The sequence below is a fragment of the Chiloscyllium punctatum genome, chromosome 27, assembly GCF_047496795.1.
Source record: "Chiloscyllium punctatum isolate Juve2018m chromosome 27, sChiPun1.3, whole genome shotgun sequence".
Classification (NCBI taxonomy): Eukaryota; Metazoa; Chordata; class Chondrichthyes; order Orectolobiformes; family Hemiscylliidae; genus Chiloscyllium; species Chiloscyllium punctatum.
In genome coordinates, this window is record NC_092765.1 from 10,908,775 (window position 1) to 10,922,595 (window position 13,821).

The 13,821-nt window shown below is 52.3% G+C and overlaps 1 protein-coding gene across 1 annotated transcript in view; it reads left to right on the top strand.

Moving 5' to 3' along the window:
• The window catches only part of LOC140453410 (receptor-type tyrosine-protein phosphatase U-like), a 476,064-nt gene that overhangs the window by 199,336 nt on the left and 262,907 nt on the right, over positions 1–13,821 (top strand). Inside the window, exon 11 of the mRNA XM_072548057.1 lies at positions 7,941–8,234. Coding sequence (XP_072404158.1) covers positions 7,941–8,234 — 294 coding nt within the window. The remainder of the gene's footprint in view (positions 1–7,940; positions 8,235–13,821) is intronic.

The following is a 13,821-nucleotide window of genomic DNA, read 5'->3' on the forward strand; positions in this document are numbered from 1 at the left end:
GTCCAGCGGCTTAGGCGAGCCGAGACTTTGGCCTCCAACTCCTGCCAATCGGCTGGCCAGGATTCCTCAGCCGGGCTGAGGTAGACCCCCAGACAGAGAAGATGGGTGGTATTTCAGCTGAACCCCTGTAACTCCTCCAGCAGAGAATCCACCTGTCATGGACCGACAGGTAGTCCAGAACATTTGGCCCAGTTGATCCTGGTGGAAGACGCTGCCGAGTACACCGCCTGGCACTCGCGCATCCTCTCCAGGTCAGACAAAGTGAGGAACACGTCATTGGCGTAAGCCAAGAAGACCACCCCCGTGCCCACACCACGCAGAACCAGCCCCAACAACCTCCTCTACAAGAGGCACAGGAAAGCAGCCCAGTGGCTCAGTGCTTAGCACTGCTGCCTCACAATGCTAGGGACCCGGGTTCGATTCCCGTCTCGGGCAACTGGTTGCGGAGTTTGCACATTCTCCTCATGTCTGCATGGGTTTCCTCTGGGTGCTCTGGTTTCCTCCCACAATCTAAAGATGTGCAGGTCAGGTGAATTGACCAAGCTCAATTGCCCATAGTTTAGGTGCATTCGTCAGGGGTAAATATAGGATAAGGAAATGGGTCTGGGTGGGTCTGAGTCAGAGAGTTGGTGTGGACTTGTTGGGCTGAAGGACTTGTTTCCATAATGTAGGGAATCTAATCTAATCTAAAGGTTCCATGCACAGGGAATACAGCTGGCCAGACAGGGGGCAGTTTTGACATACTCCTCTCCCAAAGCAAAGGGGTGCCATCAGGGACCTGTTAACTTTAACCAGACACTCTGCAGTGGTGTACAAAAGTCAAACCCGGCAATGAACTGCCTGCAGAGACCCAAGCAGATACTCCTGATCAACCCTGTCAAACCCCTTCTCCTGGTCAAGAGACAGGAAGGCACTCGACAGACCAGCTCATCAACAGAAATGGATCAGGTCCTGGACTAGATGGACGTTGTTGTGTATCCTCCAGCCCGGGACCGTGTAGGACTGGTCCGGGTGAATCATGTGGGCCAGCACAGAAGCCAGGCGAGAAGCCAACACCCTGGTGAAAATTTTATAATCCATGCCAAGGAGGGAGCCTGAATGCCAGTTCTTTGGAGAACAAAGGTCCCCCTTCTTTGGCAGCAGGACGATACCTAGAAAGGGGCAGCTCTCCAGCATTTAGACATGCCCCCAGGACCTGTGAGTAGTCGCTCCCCAAGACATCCCAGAATGTCCTGAAGAACTCCAGTCAGCTTGTCTAGCCCTGGGGACTTGCCCTTCAAGAGCCAGTCGATGGCGCTGGTCAGCTCCTCTAAAGTGATGGGAGCATTGAGCCTTCTGGCGTTCTCCAGGCTGAGCTGCGGCAAGACCTTCCACAGAACTCTGTGAGCATCCTCGCTGGATGGATCTGGAGACAACAGGGCCATGTAAAAGAAGTGAATTTGGGCCCTGATACCCTCCAGATCTGAGATGAGAGACCATTATCAGCCATCAGCACAAGGAGCTGGGCCAGGTCCATATCGGGCTGACTGAGACGTGACTCCAGATCGAACATCTCCTTCTCCAACTCCTCGATCCTGGATTTACATCTGTTTGTCGACCCCCTCATATAGTCCTGACAGAAAATGCAGACGTGAGCCTTGCACATGTTCCACCAGAGCCTCAAAGAGGGAAGCTGCCTTGCTTTCTTCTCCAGCAGCCCCAGAAGCGATGAAATGAGTTGCAGAACCGCTCATCCTCCAACAACGGGTAGTTAAAGTGCCAGTACATGGATTCGAATTGGGTACCAAACAGAAGGAATTCTGCCCACACCAGGTGATGGGCCATGCATAGCACCTGCCGCATGTAGGCCACCGGAAAGCAGGAGGCGTACGCTCGCGAAACGTACAGGCAGTTGATTCTGGATGCTCTGACTCCAGGCCTCACAAAGGTGAAGGCGATGGAGTCAGGATAGAGATTCTGCCAGACCAGGTCGAAGCACTTAACCAAGTTCCCCAACCTTCTTCTCGACACTAAACCAGACCCGTCACTGCTGTGGTCCTTGTCCTTGAAGGATGCTGTTAAAATCTCCCCTGAGGACAATGCACTGGCCTTCATCGATGGAGGTGAGATGAGTGGACACTTCTTTGTAGAAGTGTGTTTGCCTCAGTCCGACTACTGGAGCATAAACATTCACAAAGTGAAGCACCGCGCCCCCCCCAGCTGAACTGTCAGGTGAAGCAAATGGCCTGGCACAGGCTCCCTGACCCCCAAGATCTCTGGCTGAAAATGTGGGGCCAACAAGATAGCTACCCAGCCTGATCTGCGGGTGAGGTGACTCTCCAGGAGCCAGGTAGCTTTGTCTCCCAGGGTGATGTGAGTTTTACACTGCATACTTCCTGTCCCAAAGACCCAAGAAGGTCTGGAATCTGCGCTGTGACTCCCTGCTGCGGTTGATGTTGAGGCTAGTTATAATCGTCTTAATGTTAGCTGTATTGTGCAGCCACCACCAATACAATGAACTCTATATACATTTACTGGGAGGACAAGGTTGGGGGTGAGGGGGGATAGACGTCCCTTGCCCTCACCAGTAGTGTGTAAAGGAAGTTACTGACTCGCTTTCACTTGTTTGGTCCAGGCTGCTCGCCAAGCACCTGGGCTGGACATAATCAGTACACAAGCTCAAAGGAGCTCCAGTGGTCAAGTGCTAGTTGGGCTCTATCTCAGCGGCAGTGCATCTCTTCGACAAAGTCCCAAAGTTCCCCAAGGGGGTTGAGGGAGAGCTGAGTTGAGGGGCACCTGGGAGCCAAAACTTGGGAGTCAAAACCTTTGCTGGAGACAGACTCCACGTGTCCACCACCAAGCCTGAACCCTCCTCTGGGCAGTCGCTCTCGGTCACCAGCCCCTTCCCCATCGTGAGAGTGAGGATTGGTCTGGCACTGCCAACTGGCCTCAAACCTCCAGCGACCCCACCCCCAGGGTCACTGACGGTAACGTCCTCAGCACACCACTTCCTAGAATGCCTGTGGTCTAGTCATCAGGCGGTGGAGGCTCGAGGCTCCACTCCTCTCCCAACACCGGGACGCTGAACTCCTCGGGAGAAGGTCCTCCCCCAGGGCCAAGGCACCCAGTAAAACAGTCTGGGAGGGAGTGGGGATAACACTCGATGACCCAGTGATGTTAAAATTACTATTACATGGTATTACTATTAGCCTGGCTCAATCTCCCCACATACTGACCAGCCTGCCCTGTACCGGTTTTCCTGTGAGGACGCGATCAGTTGCTTGACCCTGCTTGCTCCACATACTGACAGGCTCTTCCCAGCCTGCTTTCCTCCAGGCCAGTCATCAAACCCTCCCGTCCCCAACCAGCACGTATACTGGCTCCTGCTCCCTTGATCAGCTTTCCTATGGGCATGCTGTTGGCTGCCTAGCCCCCAGCACCCTGCATACTAATAGACCCACCCCCCAATCCACTTTCCCCCAGTCTGATCATTGACCCTCCAGCTCCCAGCCACCCCGCATACTGAATAGCCCACTCTTGCCCACACAAACATAATTAATTGCAAAATCCACATACAGTAACAGAATTCACAAAATCCTCAATACAGTTTCTAGTACAAAGACAGAGTCTACGCCTAAAGGCAGAGTCCACACCCAAACTCCAGGATGCAGCAAATGCTAATCTCCCAGCACAGGTTTTCAGTCTCCACAGAGGCCTGGTCTTTCCAGGGAGAACCAGGCCCTCTCTCAGGAACACAGTAAATTGTGAAGCTGCAGTTGACTCACAGGGGTTTGGTCCATACCCAAAGGCAGAGTCCATACCACACATACAGGTGTTCAGTCTTCAGAGGCCTGGTCCACCCAAAGGACCAGGCCCACTCACAGGAACACAGTACTTTATAAAGGTGCAGTTAATTCACAGGGGCTTAGTCCACTCCACTTCAGAGAGAACTCCAGAATGCAGTTCTCACCTCCCAGCAAACATGCAGGTAATCAGTCTTTGCAGAGGTCAGGCCTACCCACAGGATCAGCTCATCTGGAAAGTTGTATTTTCTCACAAGGGCTCAGTCCAAGTACCAAAAAACAGTGAAGGCACATACAAAAAAACATCGAAAACTAAAGTCAAAGGGCTAAGCCCTGCCACAAAATCAACATTGTCCTTTTCTCAAAGTAAAAGAGAAAAGAGTAACACACAGACTGTAACCAGCCAGTGAAACAACAATTCCTGAATGAGAACTGAGTTACACCTGAAACACATTGACGGTGTGGATCAGGCAGTTTAGAAATCAGTCCTCAATAAAGAAGGAATACGGGTTAACAAACTGGCCGTATTATCCAGCCAGTTCAGGAATCAGGTTCTCCCCCCACAAAAAGCAGTAACATACTGACTGTGATCCAGCCAGCACAGTCAGTTTCCTGACACAAATGGAGAGTCCTTGACACTGATCCAGTTCCTGCAGAGCCAGCTTGCAGAGTTAACAGAAATTTTGATACTCCTGTTTATTTTTTTCTTTTTTCTCTCTTTTTTTCCTTTTTTTCCCCCCCCCACATAACTACCTAACAGCGGCAGTGCTTATATTTTCCCCAGCACCCATGTCATGTGTGTGCAGGTGGGGGACACAGTGAAGAATAACAAGCGTGTAAATCTTTATTTAATCCCCTGTGTTTTTCTCTTTTCTGTGTACATTTATATTCCACCACCAGGAAGAAAGGAAACACCCGAGTGGCCAGTGATAAGCAGTGCCCTTCACATCAAAGGGCAATACTGCGTGATCAAACAATGAAGGGGAAAGCAGAGATTAAATCAAAATAGAGTTGGGGGGGGGGGGAATAAAACACTCCGCTCACTGTAGTGTGCACCTTTCCCTGAAAATCTCGAGGGTGTTGGTGGACACCAGGTGCTCCTTCTCCAGGGACACCCATACTCTGACATAACCACGGAAGAGGAACAGGCAATTGGCCCTAACGACCCCCTCAATGGCCCACTGCCTGGGCCTGTTTATGGCCAGTTTGGCCAGGCCCACAAGGAGGTCCTCTGACCTACCCTCCCCCCTCCGGATACTCCTGTTTTTTTTGTAGTGAAAAAGCAAGTATGTTCATCTTTATTTATATTCCACCACCAGGAAAAAAGGGAACACCCAAGTGGTAAGTGACAAGCAGTGCCCTTCTCAACAGGCAATGCTGCGTGATCAAACAGTAAAGGGGAGGGCAGTGATTAAATCAAAATAGAGTTGGAGGGGAAATAAAGCACTCCACTCCCTGTGGTGCCCACCTCTTCCTGAACAGCTCGAGATTGTTGGTGGATACTGCGTGCTCCTTCTCCAGGGACACCCTGGCTCGAATGTAGCTGTGGAAAAGGGACAGGCAATTGCCGTAACGACCCCCTCCATAGCCCGTCGCCTAGACCTGGTTATGGCCAGTTTGGCCAGGCCCAGGAGCAGACCCACGGGGAGGTCTTCTGACCTACCCTCTCCCTCCCGGATACTCCTGTTCATATTTTGTTTCTGAGGAGACCCTAAGTAGTGAAAAACAACAAGTATGTTCATCTTTATTTATATTCCACCACCATGAAAAAAGAAAACACCCGAGTGGCCAGTGACAAGCAGTGCCCTTCACATCAAAGGGCAATGCTGCGTAATCAAACAGTGAAAGGGAGGGCAGGGATTAAATCAAAATAGAGTTGGAGGGGGAAATAATGCATTCCACTCCCTGCGGCGCCCACCTCTCCCTGAACAACTCCAGGGTGTTGGTGGTCACTGCGTGTTCCCTCTCAGGAGACACCTGGGCTCTAATGTAACCACGGAAGAGGGGCAGGCAGTCGGCCCTAACAACCCCCTCCACGGCATGCTCCCTAGACCTGTTTCACCTCCTGTTTTCTAAAATTTTTTTTGTTTTATGGGCAGGGCCACATATTATTAACTTTAAACCAACTGCTTAAGATTCTCTGATACTTCATGCAAGCTTGACTGATCTTGGGTGATTGCTCCTGAAATAACTACACACAGGCAGTGTCCTGTCTCCTTGTCAACCTTTATTCACACATGGAGAGGCCTTGACACTGATCCAGCACCCTCAGAGGCAGCTCTCAAAGTGAATCCTCTGTTAATCTTTTTAAATTTCTTTTTCCTTATTTCCCCCACTAGTGCTTATTTTTCCCCAGCCCCCATGTTGTGTGTGTGCAGGTGTGAGACACAGTGAGAGGCACAAGGTGCACGAATGTTTATTCAGTTTCCACCACCAGGAAGATAGGAAACACCCGAGTGGCCAGTGACAAGCAGGGCCCTTCACATCAAAGGGCAATGCTGTGTGATCAAAACAGTGAAGGGGAGGGTAGGGATTAAATCAAAATAGAGTCAGACGGGGAAATAATACACTCCATTCCCTGCGGCGCCCACCTCTCCCTGAACAACTCCAGGGTGTTGGTGAACACCGCGTGCTCCTTCTCCAGAGACACCGGACTCTAACGTAACCGTGGAAGATGAGCAGGCAATTGCCATAATGACACCCTCCACGGCCTGCTGCCTGGATCTGTTTCACCTTTTTTTTAGTTTTTGCTTTTAATACCCCCACACTACCGCCTAACTGCGGTAGTCCTTATATTTTCCCCAGCACCCATATTGTGTGTGTGTTCAGGTGTGAGACACAGTGAAAGACACAAGATGCACGAATCTTCATTCAAATTTCCACCACTAGGGAGAAAGAAAACACCCGAGTGGCCAGTGACAAGCACTGCCCTTCACATCAAAGGGCAATGCTGTGTGATCAAACAGTGAAGGGGAGGGTAGGGATTAAATCAAAATAGAGTTGGAGGGGGAAATAATGCACTCCACTCCCTGCGACGCCCACCTCTCCCTGAACAACTCCAGGGTGTTGGTGGACACTGCGTGCTCTTTCTCCAAGGACACCCGGGCTCTAACATAACCGCGGAAGAGGGGCAGGCAGTCGGCCCTAACGACCCCCTCCAAGGCCCACTGCCTGGACCTGTTTCACCTCCTGTTTATTTTTTTTTCTTATTACCCCTACACTACTGCCTAACTGTGGTAGTGTTTATTTTTTCCCCAGCACCCATATTGTGTGTGTGCAGGTGTGAGACACAGTGAAAGACACAAGGTGCACAAATCTTTATTCAGTTTCCATCACCAGGAAGATAGGAAACACCCGAGTGGCCAGTGACAAGCAGGGCCCTTCACATCAAAGGGCAATGCTGTGTGATCAAAACAGTGAAGGGGAGGGTAGGGACTAAATCAAAATAGAGTTGGACGGGGAAATAATACACTCCACTCCCTGCGGTGCCCACCTCTCCCTGAACAACTCTAGGGTGTTGGTGGACACCACATGCTCCTTCTCCAAGGACACCCGGGCTCGAATGTAGCTGTGGAAAAAAGACAGGCAGTCGGCCCTAATGACCCCCTCCAAGGCCCGCTGCCCCTCCTGTTAATTTTTTTTTTGAGAATGAAAAACCAGTGTGGCCTGAAGTAATTCCACAGAGATAGGTATCCCGTCACCAAGTCACTCTCCATTTACATTGGAGAGTCCTTGACACTGGTCCAGCTCCCTCAGAGCCAGCTCTCAGTGAACAGAATCTCTGACAGGCATGTTTAATTTTTTTCATTTTTATTTCATTTTTCTTTTTTTTTCTGCGGTAGTGCTTATTTTTTCCCCAGCACCCATGTTGTGTGTGTGCAGGTGTGGGACACAGTGAGAGACACAAGGTGCACGATTCTTTATTCAGTTTCCACCACCAGGAAGAAAGGAAACACCCGAGTGGCCAGTGACAAGCGATGCCCTTCACATCAAAGGGACCTCCTGTTTATATCTGTCAGGCACTGATTGGACCAGGTTAATCTCAATAATCCCAATGAGGGAAATCATATTCTATGAGGTCCACCTGTCTGACGTTGTTACAGTCACTACCGGAAAATGTGTAAATAAAGTAAATGCATTTTCTTCTTTCCTTTTTAGAAGCTCCAACACCAGCTGCTGCACCCAAAGTGATAAAGAGTGGCACAACATTCCTGATATTGGACCTAAACATCAACAACATTCATGGAGATGGTCCCATTATTCAGAAAGAGATTGTATACCAAAAAACCTCAAAAACCTGGATGACCATCCCGACTATTTATGGATCGAATTATGTCCTGAGGCCCTTAGACCCAGACACTGAATACCAGATTGGTGTCAGACTGACCCGGCCTGGTAAGGGAGGCATAGGAGATATAGGACCCAAACTCATCAGCAAGACTACATGTGCAGGTAGGTCATTTCTAATTTGTTATATCAACATATCACAAAATAAGCCTGGTACTTAAAGCTGACAAAGCACCCAGTCTGGATGAGGTACAAGGCAAAAGTGAGGACTGCAGATGCTGGAAACCACAGTTTAGATCAGTGTGGTGCTGGAAAAGCACAGCAGGTCAGGCAGCATCCGATGAGCAGGAAAATCGAAGTATTGGGCAAAAGCCTTTCATCAGGAAGCCTCCAGGGCAGAGAGATAAATGGGAGGGAAGTGGGGGGGGCTGGGGAGAAGGTAGCAAAGAGTACAATAGGTGAATGGGGGTGGGGATGGAGGTGATTGGTCAGCGAGGAGGGTGGAGCGGATAAGTGGGAAGGGAGATTGGCAGGTAGGACAAGTCATGGGGACAGTGCTGAGCTGGAAGGTTGGAACTGGGGTAAGGTGGGGGAGGGGAAAATTAGGAAACAGGTGAAGTCCACATTGATGCCCTGGGGTTGAAGTGTTCCGAGGCAGAAGATGAGGCGTTCTTCCTCCAGATGTTGGGTGGTGAGGAAGCAGTAGCAGTGGTGGAGGAAGCCCTTGCATGTCCTCGGCAGAGTGGGAGGGAGAGTTGATATGTTGGGCCACGGGGCGGTGTGGTTGATTGGTTCTGGTGTCCCGGAGATGTTCCCTAAAGCGCTCTGCGAGGAGGAGTCCAGTCTCCCATGTAGAGGAGACCGCATTGGGAGCAACAGATACAATAAATGACATTAGTGGATGGGCAGGTGCAACTTTGATGGATGTGGAAGACTCCTTTAGAGCCTTGGATGGTGGTGAGGGGGGAGGCGTGGATGCAGGTTTTGCAATTCCTGCGGTGGCAGGACAAGGTGCCAGGACAGGAGGGTGGTTTGTTGGGGGGAGTGGACCTGACCAGGTAGTCACGGAGGGAAGGGTCTTTGCGGAAAGCGGGAAAGGGGTGGGAGGGAAATGTATCTCTGGTGGTGGGGTCAGTTTGGAGGTGGTGGAAATGTTGGCGGATGATATGATTAATGTGAAGGTTGGTAGGGTGGAAAGTGAGGACCGAGGGGGGGTTCTGTCCCTGTTACGGTTGGAGGGGTGGGGTTTGAGGGCGGAGGTGCGGGATGTGGATGAGATGTGTTGGAGGGCATCTTCAACCATGTGGGAAGGGAAATTGTGGTCTCTAAAGAAGGAGGCCATCTGGTGTGTTCTGTGGTGGAACTGGTCCTCCTGGGAGCAGATACGGTGGAGGCGGAGGAATTGGGCATATGGGATAGTATTTTTGCAGGAGGTAGGGTGGGAAAAGGTGTAATCCAGGTAGCTGTGGGAGTCGGTGGGTTTGTAAAAAATGTCAGTGTGAAGTCGGTCGTCATTAATGGAGATGGAGAGGTCCAGGAAGGGGATGGAGGTGTCAGAGATGGTCCAGGTGAATTTAAGGTCATGGTGGAATGTGTTGGTGAAATTGATGAACTGCTCAATCTCTTCGTGGAAGCACGAGATGGCACCGATGCAGTCATCAATGTAGCGGAGGAAGAGGTGGGGAGTGGTGCCGGTATAACTACGGAAGATGGACTGTTCTACGTAGCCGGCAAAGAGACAGGCATAGTTGGGGCCCATACGGGTGCCCATGGCTACCCCTTAGGTCTGGAGGAAGTGGGAGGATTTGAAGGAGAAATTGTTAAGGGTGAGGACCAGTTCAGCCAAACGAATGAGAGTGTCGGTGGAAGAGTGCTGTTGGGGATGTCGGGAGAGGAATAAACGGAGGGCTTAGAGGCCCTGGTTATGGTGGGTGGAGGTATAGAGAAATTGGATGTCCATGGTAAAGATGAGGCATTGGGGGCCGGGAAAACGGAAGCTTTGGAGGAGGTAGAGGGCGTGGATGGTGTCTCGAATGTATGTGGGGAGTTCCTGGACTAGAGGGGATAGGACAGTAGTGAGGTAGGTGGAGATGAGTTCAGTGGGGTGGGAGCATGCTGAGACAATGGGTCAGCCAGGGTGGTCAGGCTTTTGGATCTTGGGAAGGAGGTAGAATCGGGCGGTGCAGTGTTTCCGGACTACGAGGTTGGAAGCTGTGGGTGGGAGATCTCCTGAGGTGATGAGGTTCTGTATGGTCTGGGAGATAATAGTTTGGTGATGGGAGTTGGGGTCATGGTTGAGGGGCAGTAGGGGGAGGTGTCTTTGAGTTGGCACCTGGCTTCAGCAGTGTAGAGGTCAGTGCGCCAAACTACCACTGCACCCCCTTTATCTGCTGGTTTGATGGTGAGGTTGGGATTGGAGCAGAGGGAGTAGAGGGCATTGTGAGGGTGAGAGATTGGAGTGGGGGAGGGGGTAAACAGTTTGAGGTGGTTAATGTCTTGGTGGCACTTGGAAATGAAGAGATTGAGGGCAGGTAATAGGCCAGCGTGGGGTGTCCAGGTAGATGGAGTGTGTTGGAAGCGAGTGAAGGGGTCCTCAGAAGGTAGAGTCCTGATTGTAAAAGTAAGCTCGGAGGCGGAGGCAGCGGTAGAAGTGTTCGACGTCACGATGTGTATTAAATTCATTGATGCGTGGACGGAGGGGGATAAAGGTAAGGTATATCCAAGTACAGTGTGACACCCGAATCCACGGAGAAGTGGAGGACATTTTTAATAAAATAATGTGCAAGAGTATAGAGAGGAAACAGGAGATTGACACTAGGCCGTGATGTTCACTTAACAAACCATTACAAATATGATGTGGCTTCTGCATTGGAACACTTCTATGATTCTTTGAAACCTTCAGTCATCATTGGCTGAAGAGAATGTTTGTCCAGTCAGGAAATTCCACTGACCATGGGTTCTGCTCCCACTCTCACCACTGGCCACCTCAGGCCGTCTGCTCTCACTCACACCGCGAACCACCTGTCTGCTTGCTCCTGCTGTCACCACTGGCCACCTCAGGCCGTCTGCTCTCACTCACACCGCGAACCACCTGTCTGCTTGCTCCTGCTGTCACCACTGGCCACCTCAGGCCGTCTGCTCTCACTCACACCGCGAACCACCTGTCTGCTTGCTCCCGCTGTCACCACTGGCCACCTCAGGCCGTCTGCTCTCACTCACACCGCGAACCACCTGTCTGCTTGCTCCCGCTGTCACCACTGGCCACCTCAGGCCGTCTGCTCTCACTCACACCGCGAACCACCTGTCTGCTTGCTCCCGCTGTCACCACTGGCCACCTCAGGCCGTCTGCTCTCACTCACACCGCGAACCACCTGTCTGCTTGCTCCCGCTGTCACCACTGGCCACCTCAGGCCGTCTGCTCTCACTCACACCGCGAACCACCTGTCTGCTTGCTCCTGCTGTCACCACTGGCCACCTCAGGCCGTCTGCTCTCGCTCACACCGCGAACCACCTGTCTGCTTGCTCCCACTCTCACCACTGGCCACCTCAGGCCGTCTGCTCTCACTCACACCGCGAACCACCTGTCTGCTTGCTCCCGCTGTCACCACTGGCCACCTCAGGCCGTCTGCTCTCACTCACACCGCGAACCACCTGTCTGCTTGCTCCTGCTGTCACCACTGGCCACCTCAGGCCGTCTGCTCTCACTCACACCGCGAACCACCTGTCTGCTTGCTCCTGCTGTCACCACTGGCCACCTCAGGCCGTCTGCTCTCACTCACACCGCGAACCACCTGTCTGCTTGCTCCTGCTGTCACCACTGGCCACCTCAGGCCGTCTGCTCTCGCTCACACCGCGAACCACCTGTCTGCTTGCTCCCACTCTCACCACTGGCCACCTCAGGCCGTCTGCTCTCACTCACACCGCGAACCACCTGTCTGCTTGCTCCCGCTGTCACCACTGGCCACCTCAGGCCGTCTGCTCTCACTCACACCGCGAACCACCTGTCTGCTTGCTCCTGCTGTCACCACTGGCCACCTCAGGCCGTCTGCTCTCACTCACACCGCGAACCACCTGTCTGCTTGCTCCTGCTGTCACCACTGGCCACCTCAGGCCGTCTGCTCTCACTCACACCGCGAACCACCTGTCTGCTTGCTCCTGCTGTCACCACTGGCCACCTCAGGCCGTCTGCTCTCACTCACACCGCGAACCACCTGTCTGCTTGCTCCTGCTGTCACCACTGGCCACCTCAGGCCGTCTGCTCTCGCTCACACCGCGAACCACCTGTCTGCTTGCTCCCACTCTCACCACTGGCCACCTCAGGCCGTCTGCTCTCACTCACACCGCGAACCACCTGTCTGCTTGCTCCCGCTGTCACCACTGGCCACCTCAGGCCGTCTGCTCTCACTCACACCGCGAACCACCTGTCTGCTTGCTCCTGCTGTCACCACTGGCCACCTCAGGCCGTCTGCTCTCACTCACACCGCGAACCACCTGTCTGCTTGCTCCTGCTGTCACCACTGGCCACCTCAGGCCGTCTGCTCTCACTCACACCGCGAACCACCTGTCTGCTTGCTCCTGCTGTCACCACTGGCCACCTCAGGCCGTCTGCTCTCGCTCACACCGCGAACCACCTGTCTGCTTGCTCCCACTCTCACCACTGGCCACCTCAGGCCGTCTGCTCTCACTCACACCGCGAACCACCTGTCTGCTTGCTCCCGCTGTCACCACTGGCCACCTCAGGCCGTCTGCTCTCACTCACACCGCGAACCACCTGTCTGCTTGCTCCTGCTGTCACCACTGGCCACCTCAGGCCGTCTGCTCTCACTCACACCGCGAACCACCTGTCTGCTTGCTCCTGCTGTCACCACTGGCCACCTCAGGCCGTCTGCTCTCACTCACACCGCGAACCACCTGTCTGCTTGCTCCTGCTGTCACCACTGGCCACCTCAGGCCGTCTGCTCTCACTCACACCGCGAACCACCTGTCTGCTTGCTCCTGCTGTCACCACTGGCCACCTCAGGCCGTCTGCTCTCACTCACACCGCGAACCACCTGTCTGCTTGCTCCTGCTGTCACCACTGGCCACCTCAGGTTGCCTGCTCCTTCTCTTGTTGCCACTTGGGATGACTGCCACAATTGCTATCCATGCCCCTCATGATTTTATAAACCTCCATAAGGTCACCCCTCAGCCTCCGACACTGCAGGGTAAAGACCCCCAGTCTATTCAGCCTCTCCCTGTAGCTGAAACTCTTCAACTCTGGCAACATCCTTGTAAATACTTTTTGAACTCATCCAAGTTTGAAAATATCTTTCCTATAGCAGGGAGACCAGGGTTGCATGTCAGGATTGTATTCCAAAAGTGGTCTAACCAATGTCCCATACATCCGCAACATGTGCTCCCAACTCCTATATTCAATGCTGTGTCCAATAAAGGAAAGCATACCAAATGCTTTCTTCACTACACTATCTATCTGTGACTGCACTTTCAAGGAACAATGAACCTGTGCTACAAGGTCTGTTTGTTCAAAAACACTCCCCAGGACCTTACCATTAAGTGTATAAGTCCTGCCCTATTTGCCTTTCCAAAATGCAGCTCCTCAAATGTATATAATTAAACTCCATCTGCCAATCATCAACCCATCAGCCCATCTGATCAAGATCCCTTTGTACTCTAAGGTAACCTTCTTGGCTTTCCACTACGCCACCAATTTTGATGTCATCTGCAAACTTACTAACCATACTTCCACATTTAT